General features: G+C 39.7%; 1 protein-coding gene across 10 annotated transcripts in view; it reads right to left on the bottom strand.

Annotated features, from left to right (window-relative positions):
• The window catches only part of LOC126266869 (uncharacterized), a 128391-nt gene that overhangs the window by 88080 nt on the left and 22027 nt on the right, over positions 1-18284 (bottom strand). For 2 of the 10 annotated variants that reach the window (XM_049971497.1, XM_049971499.1), the window contains exons 2-3: positions 14683-14736; positions 12890-13062 (exon numbers count right to left, since the gene is read on the bottom strand). The exons of 4 other annotated variants lie outside the window; for them this stretch is intronic. Coding sequence is in view for 2 of the 6 variants with exons in the window: in XM_049971495.1 (XP_049827452.1) it covers positions 14683-14697 (15 nt within the window). In the remaining 4 variants the exon portion in view is untranslated. The remainder of the gene's footprint in view (positions 1-12889; positions 13063-14682; positions 14737-18284) is intronic. 4 more of the 10 variants (XM_049971495.1, XM_049971496.1, XM_049971498.1 and 1 more) reach the window with 2 other exon arrangements.

The raw sequence follows: 18284 nt of genomic DNA, 5'->3' as shown, positions 1-18284 counted from the left end.
CTTACTGTGATTTAGTGTTACGTTATTTTCTACAAGCCATGAACTTAGGTCATAAACTGCACTATTTGAAACCGGGCCAGGGTTGCACGCTACATCCTTTACTTTAAGCTAGTGTCATCAGCAATGAGAAATATTTCAGAGTTACCTTTAATACTAGAGGACATATCATTTATATAAATAAAATTATTAATTTAGTGACATCTTACATTTCTTATTGTAAGAGGGCATCATCATGTGCATTTCATCACAGGGAGTCCAAATACTAAACAAAGAATAATACAGCAAATGAAGATAAATCACCTTTAGGATTGGAGAAAAGAAGGTAACACAGCAAAACAGTTTGTAAACCACTGGAGAACTACTGTTGTTCAATTTTTGGTTATTTGATGGTTTCTGTACCCCATCAGCATACAGATAACTTTCTTTTAAAATATGGTGCAGTGCTATGTTAACACCACAAGGATCCTCCTGAGGATATGCATGCTCTCTCTCTCTCTCTCTCTCTCTCTCTCTCTCTCTCTCATTCTCCCCCCCCCCCCCCTCCCTCCATGGCATCCAACTGATACAACATGCATTTTATTTTTCTTACAAGCCTACATTTGCGCAGCTGTTGCTGCCAATTTCAATGTGACCCAATGCCTTGCACAGCACACTTGCTACCCCCACTTTCACAAAACAAAAAAAGAGAGGAAATGAAAGGAAACCATAAAGGAGAAAAATGCTTGAGTATATAAATGACAGTTTTAAACTACGAACATCAACAAAACTTATGTATCACCCTGATGATATGCCGTGCAGGTGTGTTGCTATTATGACTGCTCCTGTGCAGATCAGGTCACCACTGACATTGTTCATAAACATACACACAGTTATGATGAATGCTCCCTACAATTAGAACACCACACTTTAATGAATTGCAGTGTTTTGAGTTGAAAATAAAGCTCCAGTAGAAACAAATTACATATGTCAGTGGAACAGCTGAGTGAACATCCATCATGCTACGAAAGACAGTTGCAACCAATGATCAGGTCCACATCACCATGTTATGTGCAGAAGGCTTGCCAATGGGGGCAGTTGATAGATTTGTGCGCCAGAGGGATGTGGCACGGAGACCGTACTGGCTCCAATCGGCAGGCAGTGTTGAGGACTTCCACTACACAGCTCATTCGTGTTTGACAGGTGCACAATATGAAAAATATCTACAACTTTTGACCCAAAGGAACCATGGCTGAGTCCTCTAGGACTTAATTCAGCATTCAATGAGGCTAAAGGACATCAAGTAAATTGCTAAGAGCTGACGGTGCGATGCGACTCTCCATTCCCAATGACCATCGCAAGCACCACATAGTACACTCCAACACTGTGACGTAGTTGCAGGTGGGTAAGAAATAATGCAGAAGGGACATCCCAGGATTGGTATCAGGTATTGTTTACAGATGAAACTTTGATCTGTTTGCACCCTAATAATCGCAGACAACATGGTAATATAGAATGCCTCCACGACTGTACAAGAAGGTGGTGTCCCACTGGTGTTCTGAGTAGGCATTATGTGAGGCTACCATAATTTTTTTGCGTTGTTGAGGACAATCTCACAGCTCTACAGTACTGGGATGAGATTCTGCAACCAATAGTGGGACTGTATTGCCAACACTTGAGTGACAAATTCATCTTGATGGATGACAACTCACAAGTTCATCATGCAGTTCTTGTGAACAAATTCCTCAGCATATGAGGATCACCAGAATGGAATGGCCTGCCTGTTACTGGATATACGCCTAATCAAACATACATGGGACTGATTGAAACACGCCATTTTTGCATGTTGACAACGACAATGTGGTCTGCGTGACTCATGCGGAATCATCATGGAAGAGTGAGACAATTTGGATCAGGGTGGCTTGATTTCAGCAATGGTATGCCGCAACAGAGTCAAGCCTTTATCTGAGCAAGGGGATGTTGCACCACATACTGCCTATGGGAAACAGACAACCTTGTCGTTACACTTTTTTGTTATCTGGACACACTGAAAATCAATATATATGTATGCCACACCATGAATTTAGAAATAACAGATGGTGCAAAACTTTTCTTGATGTGTGTATTTGAAAAGAATGATACCATAGCCTACATATCGTGCATAGAAAAATGAGCAGTGAATATTTCAAATTAAAGAAATCAGAAGAAATTCAAGTACTAAGTTCAATTCTATAAACGCACTTGACAACTGTAATATTCTTGTACATTTTGATAAAACTGTCTTGTCATGAGAAACTTTAGTTAATTCACAACTACAAAGGCGGCTTACTACACTTTTGATGAACAATACACCACAATGAGTTCCACTGTCCCTGGTATAATGTGTAATGTGAAACATGTACACAGAAAGAGTCAAAGAGAAAATGTATGGTCTGCAATAAATAACAGGAACATTAGAGCGAGAGAGTGTGGAAGTATACAATGTCCATCAACATCATCTAGGTTAAGCGCTCAATACTGTCCTGAGATCCAGTGCATGTAGTGTGGTGTGGTGATTAGTACTGCAAGCTGCCAGTTGAAATCCATCCACCAGCAATGACTGCCATTTTAATACTAAATAGTTGGCCAATTTTGAGAAGTCCTAGTACTGCTTCAATGTGGTCAGAAATGTAATGATAAAATGCGAGATCCAGTGCACGTAGTGTGGTGTAGTGATTAGTACTGCGAACTGCCAGTTGAAATTCATCCAACAGCAATTATTGTCATTTTTAATATCAAATAGTTGGTCTGTTTTGAGAAGCCATAGTATTGCTTCACTGTTGTCAGATATGTAATACTAAAATTGGCTATACAAGAGATTTAGTGGAAATATGAAAAATCACTTCTAGAAGTGTATGTATAATCAATAAAGACTCTGAACTCTGGATTCCAGATGGGAGGGAGGTAGTGTCAAGTGCTCCCTCTTGCCCCCTGACCTTGCACATGGAAGATGCTTGTATATGAAGATGACCCTTTCCATTGTATTTTACACCTGGCAGTATTTCAACAGGTAGTATTGCAACAGGGAGTAACAATGAATGATCTACCATGTGAATTTGATAATCAGGTTGGGGGAGGCTTTGTCTTCATTGGGAAAAAACTGAGTACCGACAACATGTTCACATAGTAAAAAGATTTCTAATCAACTCCATCAGACAGGATGACTTCAATTGAAAGTGCCCCACAGTGTTGACTTAAACTAAGTGAAAATTCCCCACATGTAATAAATACTTGCTGCCTTCTGGCCCAGGATATCCCACAGGTACCTGCTTCCTAGATGTACATACAATTACCATACTCTCACTCCTCCTATCACTTGTGGCTGTTGCACATTGTTCAAGCTTTAAAACAATAGGACTGACTATTGTGAAAACAAACATCTGCCATGTAAGTTCAACAGTGGACAAGATTCAGTTATTCTCAAAATTTCCAATGACTTTCATATCAGCTGGTAAAATATGTTTTCTCACCATCATTCTACTCATACAATTTATTATATTGTCACGACATCACCTCAATCAAGTTAAATTCTGAAGGCAGAGTTGTCAATGAAGTACTCATACAACACTTTTGGAAAACATGTTTATTACCAGCACCTACATATAGCCACAATAGAACTAAATTCCTGGGCTGAAAGTTCATTTATTTATACAGATATTAAATATTCCTAAATGCTGGTATTTATATAGACATTGAATATTCCAGAATATATGAGCATTACAAATATATTTCCAGAACCCCCCAGAGATGATAATTACCAAACAAAAAATTGCTAGTGGTCAAATCTGAAGTGACAACTCCCAGCACATCACCCAGCAGCACTAACCACTATACCACACTATGTGCTCTGCAGCTCACGGCATTTCTCTGTCTGACAGAAATGGCGACCCACTGTTCCAGAAATTCTCATTGGTGCTAACTGCAGCACTGTGGCTCTAAATCTTATCAGTGATCCTTTGTCTGATAGCACTGGCAGATCTTTACATTCTGGTTATGTCGTTACACTTTCTTCACAATAATGAGCAATGAAGCTTCATAATCGTCAAGTGGGTCTTCAGCTTCTTTGAACCTACCATCATCAACCAGCGTCTCCGGACTGTAGCAGTGTGTCAAACGGAGGACATCGAAGACATCTCTGCACTTTTGTCTTCTTTCTGAAGGGTCATAATCTTTGACTAAATGTGTGATGTCTGACAAGCAACAAAGGATATGGGCCAAAGTAGCGTTTTAGTTCCGACAGTCACACTTTCGCACAGGTGGAAAAATCTAAACCGTGTCTCCTGGGCTGTGTCTCACTGGTTGGTGCTTGGTGTTGTAGCACTCTCAGTCTTACTCTTCAGCATCCAGTGTCCGTATGTGAGCTAACTGCCTTGGTTCTTTGGTCTTTGTAATGAGGCATCCATGTAATCATTTGAATATCACCCGAATTAAACAGGAACAGTGTATCCATTGTTGCTGCTTCAGCCTCGTAACTGTGGAGCAGGAAGAATTGTGTGAAGCCTGTAGGGTCTAGCTGTACCGTGTTGTACGTGAATGTGAAATGGTGTATTGCAATCTCTCATGTTGTATACGTACATCAGCAGCATATCTGCCAACACCTTATTAAAGAATTCTGTATTGTCATTCATCTGAAGATGTTAGGCATTTATCAGGTAGGTTATGTTGCAATGTGAAATTACATGTGATACCTGCCTTGACTGGAAAACTTTTCCACAATCAGAAATCATTGCAGGTTTCAGAGTCTTCTACAAGGAACTTCACAATTTCTGGAGCTTCAGTAGTTGGAGCAGCTTTAGTGGCGGCGTAATGGTTGAGGTAGTCAGTGAAGATCGTTACCCCTTGATTCCAAAGCACTGACTTCGGCAACCTCCCCAAGAGGTCAACTACAATTTGGTGGAGTAACGTTGCAGGTGTGATTAGTACCAAATGCCCTGGAGTGGCACATACTTCCATTGCTGGCATTCCATACAGTGTCTCGCAAAATGTCAAATGGACCAATGGAGCCCCCATTAATCCCAGGTGACAAATAATTTAGGACAAGTGGCTGTTTAATGTGATGGAAAGATGAACAAACATTTCTGCCTCATTAAAGCGTAATTCCTCGTATACAATGCTCCATTAATTAATTGGGAGTCTCCTTCGGTTGGTTCCTACTCCTTCAAGGATTTTATAGTTTTCAGCAGTGCTGACTCTTCCCCCTGTTCATTAATAAAGTCATTTAACACAGCAATGACTGAGATTTCATCCATGTTACTATGTTCCACCAAAGAATCCTTTGAAAGGCAGTTGGTGTCCTTGTGTTTGTATCCACTTTTGTACAATAATACACTGGAAAGTAATGCTGACATGTTTCTAGAATGTGAAAAAAAGATCCTTGAGAAATACACGAGGTAGCATATGGAAGATAACTTTCTCCTTTACATGTGTGCACAGTTGGCTTGTGTTATGTTCACCCAGTGTATTTTGAGTAGCGAAAGTATGGAGACATATTATAGTGATAAGTCCATGCCAGTTAAACAGTATGCTGTTATTGAATTTTTAATAGCTGAAAATGAGACTCCTGGTGAAAATCATAACTTACAGGCAGTTTATAGCAATGATTTTGTAGATAGGTCTACTGTAAATTGATTGGTAATAAAATTTCATGGGTGTGAGCCTGGAAAATCCATAATCATTGATGAAACATACAGCAAATGTCTGATCACTGCCACAAATGAATATCGAACATTCATTGACAATTTGATTTAAAATGACTGGCAAATCACTCACAAGTGTATTACATACCATACTGGAATATCTAAGGAACATGTCAACTTCATTATTAAACAGCTATCTTGCAACATGACTCAGCCACACACCTCGCACAAAACTGAAGAAACTCTGCAAAACTTGAAATTGGAATTTATTCTACAGCCTCCTTACCCCTCTGATCATGTTTCTTGCAATTTTTACTTTCTGCCTCTACTCACAAGACCTCAAGGGTAATCATCACACCTCAGACTATTAGATAAATGCAGCTGTCCTGGATTCGAGAAAAGTCAGAAGAATTTTTTCAGTGACCGAATGAAAAAACTTATTATACATTTGTTTTTGTTTGTGTTCTACAAGCATGTGTACATTACTTTTCAGTCCACCCTTGTATACAACTGTGACGCACTCCTGAAGCCTCGGTGCCCATCTCCACAGCCGACCTGACAGATCCTTCAGACTAGTCAGATAGCACAGAGAATGGTGGTCCTTCACACGGTGAATGGTTTGCCAAATAAATAAGACCAAAATCAATTCATGGCCCAAACATCTGAGAGGCACTATTTCTCGATTCAAGATCAGTTCATGTCAGACTTGGATAGTACTCTGGAAGCATAAGCTATCATTTTTCAGCACCCTCCTGAATTTGTAATAGAACTGTCCCTATTCCAGAACCACTAGTATCAGTTTAAAGTTCTCCTTCGGCATTTTCTTAATATAATTGTAGAACTGGAGATGTCAGCAATTCTATAATGAAACAGAAAACACTTTGCACTTCGTTACAGGTAATGAGTGACTCCTTGCAATAGTTTTTGCGAAGGACAGGTCTTGGTGCAGAAGCTGTATGTGAACTGCCAATAGTATGAGCAAATCCAAAAAAAAAACTTCTGTCACAAATGCACCAATGAAATGGAAAATCTGTGACTGTTCTTAAGTTCTCTGTAATGGGATGGACTCCATCACCATTCACTATGTGCCCCAGATTTTTATTCCTTGGGAGAGGAAGAGACACTTTGTCAGGCTCAGACAGAGACATACAGTGTGAACACACTTGAACACGGTTGTCAGGTGGCTTGGGCATTCATTAAAATGCTCTGGGCGGAGGAGGGGACAAAACAATATCATCCAGATAGGAAAGAGACGCCATCCATTTAAGGTATCTAAGTAGGTTGTCCATCATACATTTGAAGCTGGCTGGAGTGTTACAGTTCAAATGGCATAATAATAAATTCATGGAGGATGGTAGGAATTCTTCCTGGCCAGCCTTAGCAACCTTGATTTGCCAATAGCAAAACTCCACATCCATGGCTGGGACATACTTTGCTCCTTTTCAGCAGTAACAGTGTCATCAGTGCATGGCAAAAGATAAAAGTCTTTTCCGTGATTTTGTTCAGTCGTCGGTAGCCAATGCAGAAATGCCAGGGGCTATCCTCCTCCTCCTCCTTCTTCTTCTTCTTCTTCTTCTTCTTCTTCTTCTTCTAATTCTTCACAAGGATCATAGGATACTTTCTGAATGGTCAATGATGTCATCTTGCGGCATCTTCACCATTATCTCCCAGATTATCCATTATTCATCTGATGACACACTATGTAAATGTTGGATGATACCGGTGTTGATATGGTATTTTACCATGGCCTGTTTGGTCCATCTTCCTTCTCTCCATTTGGTGCAGAATGGCTGTCACTCGATGACATTCCTCAGCTAGGTCATATCCTATAGCAAGCTCAGTTGTAGCTTCATTCTTTGTGTTGACTGTAGAGGTAGCAAACCAAAATTCTTTGTTGAGGAAATTAAGCTGCACTTTCTGGACTTATTCAGTTGTCCCTACACAGATATCTTTAGAAACAAGTTGTGGCTGTAGATGATGTTCATGATCCAAAGGTATCTTTGATCACCTGCAATGCCTACAATCTCCGCAGGCATACAAATTTCTCTTGTGATCCTGACAAGGGAAACTCCCCATCGCACCCCCCTCAGATTTAGTTATAAGTTGGCACACTGGATAGGCCTTGAAAAACTGAACACAGATCAATCGAGAAAACAGGAAGAAGTTGTGTGGAACTATGCAAAAATAAGCATAACATACAAACTGAGTGGTCCATGTGCAAGATAGGCAATATCAAGGATAATATGAGCCCAGGAGAGCCGTGGTCCTGTGGTTAGCATGAGCAGCTGCGGAATGAGAGGTCCTTGTTTCAAGTCTTCCCTTGAGTGAAAAGTTTACATTCTTTATTTTCGCAAAGTTATGATCTGTCCGTTAGTTCACTGAATTCTCTGTTCACAGTAATAAGTTTAGTGTCTGTGTTTTGTGACCGCACCGCAAAACCGTGCGATTAGTAGACAAAACAACTTGCCTCTCCATTGGGAACCGAAAACATTTGATCGCAAGGTCATATATCAATCGATTCTTCCACAGAAAACACATCTAATATATTCTATATGACACTGGTGGCAGCATATGTGTCACATGATAGGAATATGTTGTCGACCCATCTAACTTGTACACTTGGCGAATGGGTAAAAAGATTCTCCTACCTTGGCCGATTCAGGTTTTCTTGTGCATGTGATAATCACTCCCAAGAAAGTGATGAAAACATAAGAGTTTGTCACATAAACTGAAAATAAAAAATTAAACTTTTCAGTCAAGGGAAGTATTGAACCACAGACCTCTTGTTCCGCAGCTGCTCACGCTAACCACGGAACCACAGCACTCCTGAGCTCACACTAGCCTTGATATTGCCTATCTTATGCATGGACTACTCAGTTTGTATATTTTGCTTATTTTTTCATAGTTCCACACAACTTCTTTCTGTTTTATCGATTGATCTGTGTCAGTTTTTCAAGGCCTATCCACTGTGCCAACTTATAACTAAATCTGAGGGGGGTGCGATGGGGAGGTTCCCTTGTGAGTAGCCATTTGCAACCAACAAATGTTTCACAGTTTAACAGAGCATCTCAACTGATGATTGGAACTCATCTGATTGATGGCCGGATAAGAAAGTCTTCAATAGCGAACAATGGCCCAGAGAAATCTTCGTGGTGTGTGCTTATTGCAATAGCTTTGTTAATCTGGAGCTCTGACTTCCCATGGTCTGTGACTGCTTTGATGCCTGCAAGAAGTTCCATCCAAGAATAACATTACGTTCCATTCAAAGGGCTGTGTTTTTTTCATTGATAGTTATTGTTGCAATACATGTTCACCATTTGTGACTTCCTGCATGATTGCTTTCATATCGTGGACATAGTCCTATTTACCTGATGGTGATGGGCATCCAGCATTACAGAAAAAGAAGCCCCCGTGTTGACTAGTGTCTGGACATATTGTCCATCAAAGGTGTTCAGATTTCCCGACATCTTCATACTTGTTGTCCACAGAGAATTTGCATCTTTCGTGGCCTCACCTCTACAGATGATCTCCATGCTCCATTTTCCTGAAGTCAATGGCTAGGCAACGACTGGTGCCAATGTACGGTGATGGCAAATGTCTAAAGCATGTTGGGGAGTGACCTTCTCTGCGATATGGTGATGAGCTAAGTCTCACAGGTCAGTTATAATCTGCAGTAGAGTGACGTGAATAGAACTGTTGCGATGGTTGATATCTGGTGGTGTAAGGTTGTATAAAAGTTGCCTCCTTTCTCGCAGGTGCATGCAATGTGTTCATTGCATCCATAGTGAAAACAAACTTGTATGTTGTCCTCTGTCCTGAAAGTGTCTGTTCTTCTGCGGGTTGTTGTACTTGATGGAGGAGTTTGTTGCACCTGTATGGATCAGATGCTGGGCAGTTGTTTGACAGCTTTCTGGCATAAGTCTGAGTTGGCAGAGTCTATTTTTCGTGATATACTATATTAGTGGCATAGACTGGTGCTAAAGATTGATACATATCTTCTTCTACATTTTATATTTTCTCCTGAAGTATGGGACTGACATTTGTGAATGTTATCTCATGTTTACTAGGCCAGACATCTCTGGCTGCCATACACAAGTGTGTGTCTTCTCATACTACATGGCATATGGGAGAGGTGAGCAGATGGTGCTGTTACACAACTGCCATAGCAATGACATTCATGAGTCAGTCTTACCTCATTCGTCTGACTTTCCTGTTGCATTTACCCAATTCGTTGGCACTATTTGATGTATTCCTCTATCACTGTGACATCCTTTACTGAGGAGTTTGGCACACGTCTTCTGCAGCCCATTTCATCTAGCACAGTGATACAGATGTTTTAAAGATACAGATTTTTAAAGTATCTTCACCAAACAATGTCACACTGAAAACACAATTGAGTCCTATCCCGAAGGCAGGGTCACCAATGAAGTACAAAACATACCACTGAAAGCACGTTTATTACTGACACCAATGTACACTCAGAACAAAACTGAATCCTTGGGCAGAGTACAGCTATTTCTACAAACATCAAATATTGAAGAATGCTGGTGTTTATAGAAAAATTGAATATTTCAGAGTATACAAGTATTACAAATATATTTCAAGAATCTCATACAAACGATAAATACTAAGTAATAGTTGCTGGTGGTTGGATTTTAACTGGCATTAGCAACATTGTTTCACATCAGCTACAAAATGTACTGGTGCATCATCATGCCTCTTCTAAGTTCCACAATTGTGGCCCATTGGTGACATCTGATGGTTGGTTTTCCTTTTTTTGGGGGGTGGGGGGCAACCAAACAGCAAGGTCATCATAAATCGAGGGAGGAACAACACAAACAGCACAGTCTAGTCTAACGGAAGGGATGACGTTCAAAAAAAGATTAAAAAAGGATGTCAGGGCAGCATTAAAGGAAAGAACAGCAGGCATGTGGGTGGAAATGGGGAGAGCAGAGCTGCTCCAGAAACACTACATGTGATGGGACACCAGCACCACTACTGATCCGTCAGCACACCCCATGCAACTGATACAATGGGGACAACAGAGGAAGAGGACAGACGAAAAGGAGAAACACACTGCACAAAGTACCAGACAAAATGGAGGGAAAGCTGGGGAGGAGGGAGGGGTGGTTAATAATCTGACTGGTGTGGAGGCAATGTCAAGTCCTCCATAACCAACACCTACACTGAGAGACTGAGATTTTGCAGAGGAAAATTAAATAACTTAAACCTGAGTGGACAAAGCACTTTCACAAAGAAAACTGAGGATAGATGTAACCATGTGGGGGTCATCCCCTAACACCCAAGACAAAGAAGGTGGGAGGACTTATTTAGTACAAAGGGACAAAAGCCAGGCAGTCCAGCACAATATGGATTACTGTGATGGACATTGGTACTTAATATGAACAATATGCATCCAGGAGAGGATGGTAGATTCCCACCATGAGAGGCAGAGGTAAGTATGCAACATGGTGGGAGTCTTCTTGATTGTGCAACGTTTATTTGACTGGGAGGTAGCCTCCCAAGACTCGGCCTGCAACTGAGCAAAATGGGATTTTCTGTAAAGCCACAAATCTGCCCCCAGAGTGAACACAGAGATCATGGAGTAGGTGGCTACACTCGCCTCCAGCCAGATGATCAGCATCTGGGATACTTATGTAGCCAGGAACCCAAAGGAAACCAACTGAACAAGCAGCATCACCAAGTTCAGCAAGCAGACCATTTCATGAAGTTGAGGACCCAATAGATAGCCATTAATTCTGCACTAAACACCCCACACGTGGCAGGCAAGAGATGGTGTTCCCTGCCAACAGAAGACGTGAAGGCATACCCCACATTATCGGCAGATTTGGTAACAGATTGTTGAATGCTGCTTCTTATGTCCCCATGACCTTTCCTTCCCAGGCTTCACCCTGGGAGGAGGACCAGCTTCACTGGCTTGGGATGAAACACTTTCCCTGCCTTTGTGGAAAATATCTAAGACAAATTTGGCAAAATAGAGTCTCTCGTTAAGATGTGATAGAGTTCTTGTTGATCAAAACTTCTACTCCCACCCATTCTGCAGCTCTTCATGCTTGTGATCATCTTGACAATGTCCTGGTGTCCACTACACCTCACCAGTCTTTGAATATGGTCCATGGAGTCATCCTTCAAACAGATGAGATTCTCCGGGCCAATGTGGCCGCTGTGCCAGACAGCCCTAGCTGTGGCTGGGTGGGGCCCGTGGGGATAGCCACTGGTCAGTGTGAGTGGTATCAGGGTGGATGCTTTGCATGTGAGGTGTATCAGGCTTAGAAAATCTGGTCATTCTTCTACGATTGACAAGGTGTTCATTTTGTCCAGTGTATGCAGAAAGTATCACCCACTAATGTGTGAACTTGTCATCACTGGAGTATGGTCCAAACACGATTTACATAAATTTGAAACCCGTCACCACTTATGAATAAAAGTGGTTTTGTGTGATCAAGACTATTCTACATAATGTTTTAGTATTGTTGTAAAGAATGTTTTGGGATATTTTGTTGGAAAATACCTATACACTGTAATGTGGCCCACATTTACTTTTATGATTAAAATCTTATTCCATAAGATTACTCTATTCCTGTCAAAATGCAAGACTGCAGCAAACAAACCGACAACTCTCAAGCAACGTTCAGAAAGTTAAAAGCAATTCTAATACAACATGGTAAAGAGTGGTCTACACCATGTTGGAAGACTAACAGAAAAACATTCTCTAATCTAAGAAATTATTCCGTTGCAGGAATTGAAGAATACTGTAATAGTAACCTGAAATAATAACATTTTGCATCAAATGCAAGTAAACCCTTAGGACTCAAAAACTGTCACATAAAGTATGTACCAAACTCAAAATGAACAATATGAGTATGTTGGCTTGCCTAAACCTGCCACTTGCTTCTACCAATCGACCAACCCACCCATCAAAATATAAGCTGTATCCAATAAAACTGACTGACACCATGGAAGATAAATTTGTTTTTTCTGCTCATTTTCAGAAACTTCCCCAGAGGATAATACATGGAAGCTTTACGACAAATTCAACTGAAATCTGAAATAGGCCATCAATTAGTCATATTAGAATCACTTCCTGAATGTAGCACCAGTATTACGGATCGGTTCACTTGAGACACCAAAGCGCACATGCATGCACACATGCAGCAGCACACACTTTACACTATAACAGGCCAAATAAATTATTTAATTTGCCATTACTGTTTTACCTGCTTAGTAATGAATGTGACAGCAATGCTTTGATTTTTGTTCTAAATTATTCTTCTTGGTGTTTTATTTTTTACTATATTACTTCAGCATCCGTGAACAATGAAAGAATAGCTTTTAATTTATGCTTAACATTGGTATTGCAAGTTGGACCTTCGACTGTTGAAGATTTTCACTGGATACAGAAATACAAATGTTAATTCACCACCACACATTTATATTTAATATTCTACATGTAACATGAACAGATAGCTAGTCTACTCATAGTTATTCCCATAATCTTCAGAAGATATACAATAACAAAGATGATACATTTTGAACTACAAAAAACATGGAAAATGGGAGGACAAATCAGCACTGCAGTATGTTACGTTTCAACGCACAAAAAAGTGTCATTATTCTACAGTCAATAATAGTTCAATAACCAACTACTCAACATTACTATATTAACTGCAACTACTTTATGATCACATCCAAAAGTTGAAATAGTGGAAGGAGTAATGAGAACCATCCACAGTTTAGTGGGATCACTGCTGAGAACACACACACACACACACACACACACACACACACACACACACACACACACACACACACAAGCACATGACTGGCTGTACCGTCCCAGCACTACAGTCTGCCTGTGGTGCAGGGTTGTGTTGGGTGGAGGGAAAGGAAGATGAAAACTGGAAGAATGAGACAGTAAGGGAACAGGATAGGAATGTCTCACCACTACATTAGTCCTGGAATAGGTAGGGGAAGTTGCATGTTCTACACAAAGTCTGGTGCTGGGCTGAAATGAGATGGGGATAGAACTGAAGAAGAGGGAGACAGCAGAGTGAAAAGTGTGATGAACAGTGGATGTGGGTACCAGACTGTAAGTTGGTATTTGGCAGGGGTCATCACAGGTTCAGGACACATGGATTGCTTGCAGGAAGAATTCAGAAAAATTAATATTTGGGGAGAGGGGAATGGTACAAGTGGCACTGATTGTGTAGCAATTACTGACACTGAGTAATTGTGCTGAGCAGCATGTTCTACCACTGTGTGCTTTTACTTTGTCTTGGCCACAGTTTGATGGTGCTTGTTTATTCAAGTAGACAGTTGGTTGATCATGAGGCCCACATAACAGGCTTTGTAGAAGTTGCAGCAGAGTTTGAATATAGCAGAAGTGGGTGCCGAGGATATCTGTGGCACCTGGGGTTTCCACAATGATATTATGTGTGCCACATGTGGTTAAAGGTAGGTTGTGGCACAAGTGTGGACCGGGATATTTCTCAGATTAGCTGAGTGGCAGAATATGATCCTGTGAGAGGTTTCTTCCCAAATAAGGAACATCAATCTCACCTCTCCCTAAGTTTTATTCCACTACACATCCTTTCTACCCAGTCTTAGATGCAGTTACTCTTTCACTATACCTAAGTACTGAAATCGTGTACTGACTTAATACAGTTATCTTTCATTCTAAAAGGTTTCATCAACTATTAGGAAGAGCTCTTCACCAATAACAATGGCATTTATGAATAGTTCTAAGCGAATCATCTTTTGTGATGCTAAACATCTAAATAGATGATAAAATGAAGGAGAAATAACGTGTGTACACTGTAAAATGAATATATCACATTAGTCTAAGCTGCATCAGGCTATCCACAGTTCAGAAAAACTTCACTTTCAGAATAGCAGCACTTGTGTGGTACATAAGATTTCTAAGAGCAAAGTCACTGATTGATTTTCATGCACTAGCTGTTCTATAAAAGGCAAGTGATTGTTAAGACACGAGTCTTTATTGGTCACCTACCTTTCTCTCGAACATATGTTACTGCACCTGAAGCCAAGTCTCTGTTCCACGGATCTGTAATAATTCATTATATCATTGGGAACCTAACAAAGATATCAATTCCATATAGAAACTAAGAGTGACTGAAACATAGACCACCATTTTATTGATTTAGAATCTCTTAAAAGTTTTCAGTATTTCGGATTTTGATATCATTTCTCCTGCCACTATCAGAATGTAGTATTTCACTCTACAATGATCTGAATGAATACACTACAGTTTAATTTTAATATAGTAGTCTTTCTACTTTGAATAGTTTTACCCACCAATCTTTTACCAGAAGACTTAAAACCTCTTACATTAAACACAAATATGTGCAAAAATCGCAATGCCTACAATGCATGTGACTGTAAAGAAATTCATACCACATATGTCTGAACACAAATTATTAGGATTACAAAATGGGTAACAATATTAAACTCTGAAAATTCAGTATTTTATGTTAGCCCAAAAAACATCAAGAGTGGTTGCTACAGGACTGTGGTAAAAAGCTGTAATCAACAACATCCCACACACGTCAGGTGAATGTTCAGGACAGGGAAGCAACAGCACTTGACTGTTGTCAAAGATGGCTTGCATACATCTGGTTAGGCATAGTTCTGATGAAATCTGATGTGTGGAATAACATGAAGAACTAGCACCAAACTGGAGTCTGAAAGATCTCTTACGTGGCAGCTGCAGTTCAGAGTCCTCAAATATCAGAGTGGAGATTGCCTGTTGTAAAGAACTGCACTAAAATGCAATACATTTGTGTGTATCTGCTGGACTAGTCAACATTTCATAATGTCAGATTGTAGTCATCATGGTAGTCTTACATGCTTACTCAACTATCATTTTAGGAAAAGTTTGCAGCGAGATATGTCCAAAAAAACACCACATTTTGCCTCTTGCCCGTAAGTCAATTGCAGTCTGAGATTTTACTACTGGATAATGCGAGCTGATGTTATGATTTGCATAGCGCAGTACATCCCACAGCAGATACGATTTATTTTTGGTACATTGCCACATACACTCTCTTGAGTTCAAACTTATTCGGACTATTCTGTCTCTCTGTCTTAAATCTCACAAATGTTATTGTTCTTCGATAGTTCCTTCAAAGAAAAGTAAACCCATTTGGACTTATGATCTTGCACAATCAGTGAAAATGATTAATCAGCCAAGAGCAGTCATGATTCACTATAGTGTATGCTACCGTACAATTATGATGCTCATGTAAGAAAAAAATTATTTTCAAATATATTTCAAAGCACAGTTATTTCCATTTCAACAATCAAATACTCAGCCTTTTGTTTTCCCTTTAACATTTACCTTACACTACAATCAATTCAGATTTAACTGCCAACTTACCTTCAACTGTCTATCAACACTACACACTGCTGAAAATTGGCTTACTGTTAACTGTAAGGCTATTACGATGTTGAAGTGTCACTATCTGCAATGACTGCATTCAATGAATGTTTAGTCCATCATTTTATGTACATAAAGGGAGCATTACAGGAGAATCAAAGGAAGTAACTTCCACTGGGTCTTCAATTCTAATCAGTTACTTGTTTTTTGGTAGTCAATAATATTAATTTTGGGCACATATATTACAGATTAAACATTTTAGTATGTACCACTGGAAAATTCAGGCTTTATATCATGAGCAGAAGCACCCAATCTTCCAAATTTTGATATAAACATATTGCTTGGGCGCATCTGAAGAAGAGAGAGGAATATTCAAAACAAATCTGCTCAAAAATATAGTTTTGCAGGAAACTTAAGATATTGACTGGTTTCTGTTTACTGATGATACATGCAATTAATATGTGGTCAATGTTGTTAGTTTCATGTTCCATGGATCATTTGCATGATAAATAATAATAATGTGGAACAAGTCATGTTACATTCACATAACAAATGAATTTATAATTACACCTACATGATGAAAATTTATAAGTTTTTTTAATTATTTATTATTATTATTATTATTATTATTATTATTCATGCAGATGAGAGTTAGTAATTCCTACCCTCCACCGTTTACACATCACACTGACAGAAATTCTTCTACAGAACAGGAGTTGTAAGGAAGAAGCTTTTTCAATTTCTTTTCAAATTTTACTTTGTTGTCTGTCACATTTTATATCACAGAGCAAGTAACCAAAAATTTTAGTTGCAGCATTGTGCACCCTTTTTGTGCTAAAGGTGCTTAATGCGGAAAAATGAATGTCATATTTCCTTATGGAACTGTAATTATGTACCTCACTGTTCCTTTTGAACAGCAGTGGATTATTTACGACAAATTTCATGGGTCAATAAATATATTGTGAAAGCAGTAGTCAGAATGCCCAACCCCTTAAACAAGCGTCTATAAGATGATCGTGGGTGAGCACCACATATTATTTCTACAGCACGTTTTTGGGCAATGAATACTTCCTTTTTTAAAGATTAGATACCCCACAACATTATTCCACATAATATTACTGAATGAAAATATGCAAAATACAGGGTGTGTAAAAAAGAATCACCTGATTTGGCAATCTATATTTCTGAAACTAATAAACATAAACAATGAATTTTGTTTGTTGATAAACGGGAAACTCAAAATTTTGTCATACCTTTTCAAAGGTGTCCAATATAACCCCCCCGATATGCACAGCATATGTCAATACGGTATTCAAATAATTGTTCCCACACTGCAGCGAGCATATCTTGAGTTACAGCTTCCACAACTGCTGTTATGTGATGCCTCAGTTCATTCACTGTTCTTGGTAACAGAGGCACATAAACAGTCATTTATAAGCCCCTCACAAGAGATAATCACATACAGTTAGGTCCGGTGACCTTGGAGGCCAAAAACGTAATCATGTGGTCCAGTGCATCTGATCCATCATTCAGTAACGACACACTGGCATCTGGAAGTTCAAATGGCTCTGAGCACTACGGGACATAGCATCTGAGGTCATCAGTCCCCTAGAACTTAAAACTACTTAAACCTAAGGACATCACACACATCCATGCCCGAAGCAGGATTCGAACCTGCAACCATAGCGGTTGCGCAGTTCCAGACTGAAGCACTTAGAACTGCTCGGTCACTGCAGCCGGCCATCTGGGAGTGCGGGAATGATTTAAAAATTCCCGCACTTCCAGATGCCAGTGTAGCGATGCTCCATCTTGCTAGTAAATGAAGTTGCTTGAATCAGTCTCAAAGTGTGGAAAAGAAAGTTCTCTTGCATATCAAGATATGTGCTTTATATAACAGTGTTCTTGGCACACAAAAAGGGGCCACACACCTTTCCCCATTAAACTGCACACAACACATTAAATTTTGTAGAGACCCTCTCAAGTTATACAACTTCATGTGGTTGTTCCGTAATCCCATATTCTCACGTTACGACTGTTCAGCTTTCCATTTAAATATTAAATGGAATGTTGCCTCACTAAATGTGGAAGGAAACTGTCAACCTCTATCCTGCTAAGAACGAAATTACAGAACTCCACACATTGTTGTTTGCCACCTTCATGAAGAGCTTGCAGTAGCTGAATTTTGTACGGTTTCATGTCTAAACATCAACACAACA

This window comes from Schistocerca gregaria, chromosome 4, assembly GCF_023897955.1.
Source record: "Schistocerca gregaria isolate iqSchGreg1 chromosome 4, iqSchGreg1.2, whole genome shotgun sequence".
Classification (NCBI taxonomy): Eukaryota; Metazoa; Arthropoda; class Insecta; order Orthoptera; family Acrididae; genus Schistocerca; species Schistocerca gregaria.
The sequence above is the reverse complement of the archived record's forward strand: the minus strand, read 5'-3'. Positions and strand labels throughout refer to the sequence as shown.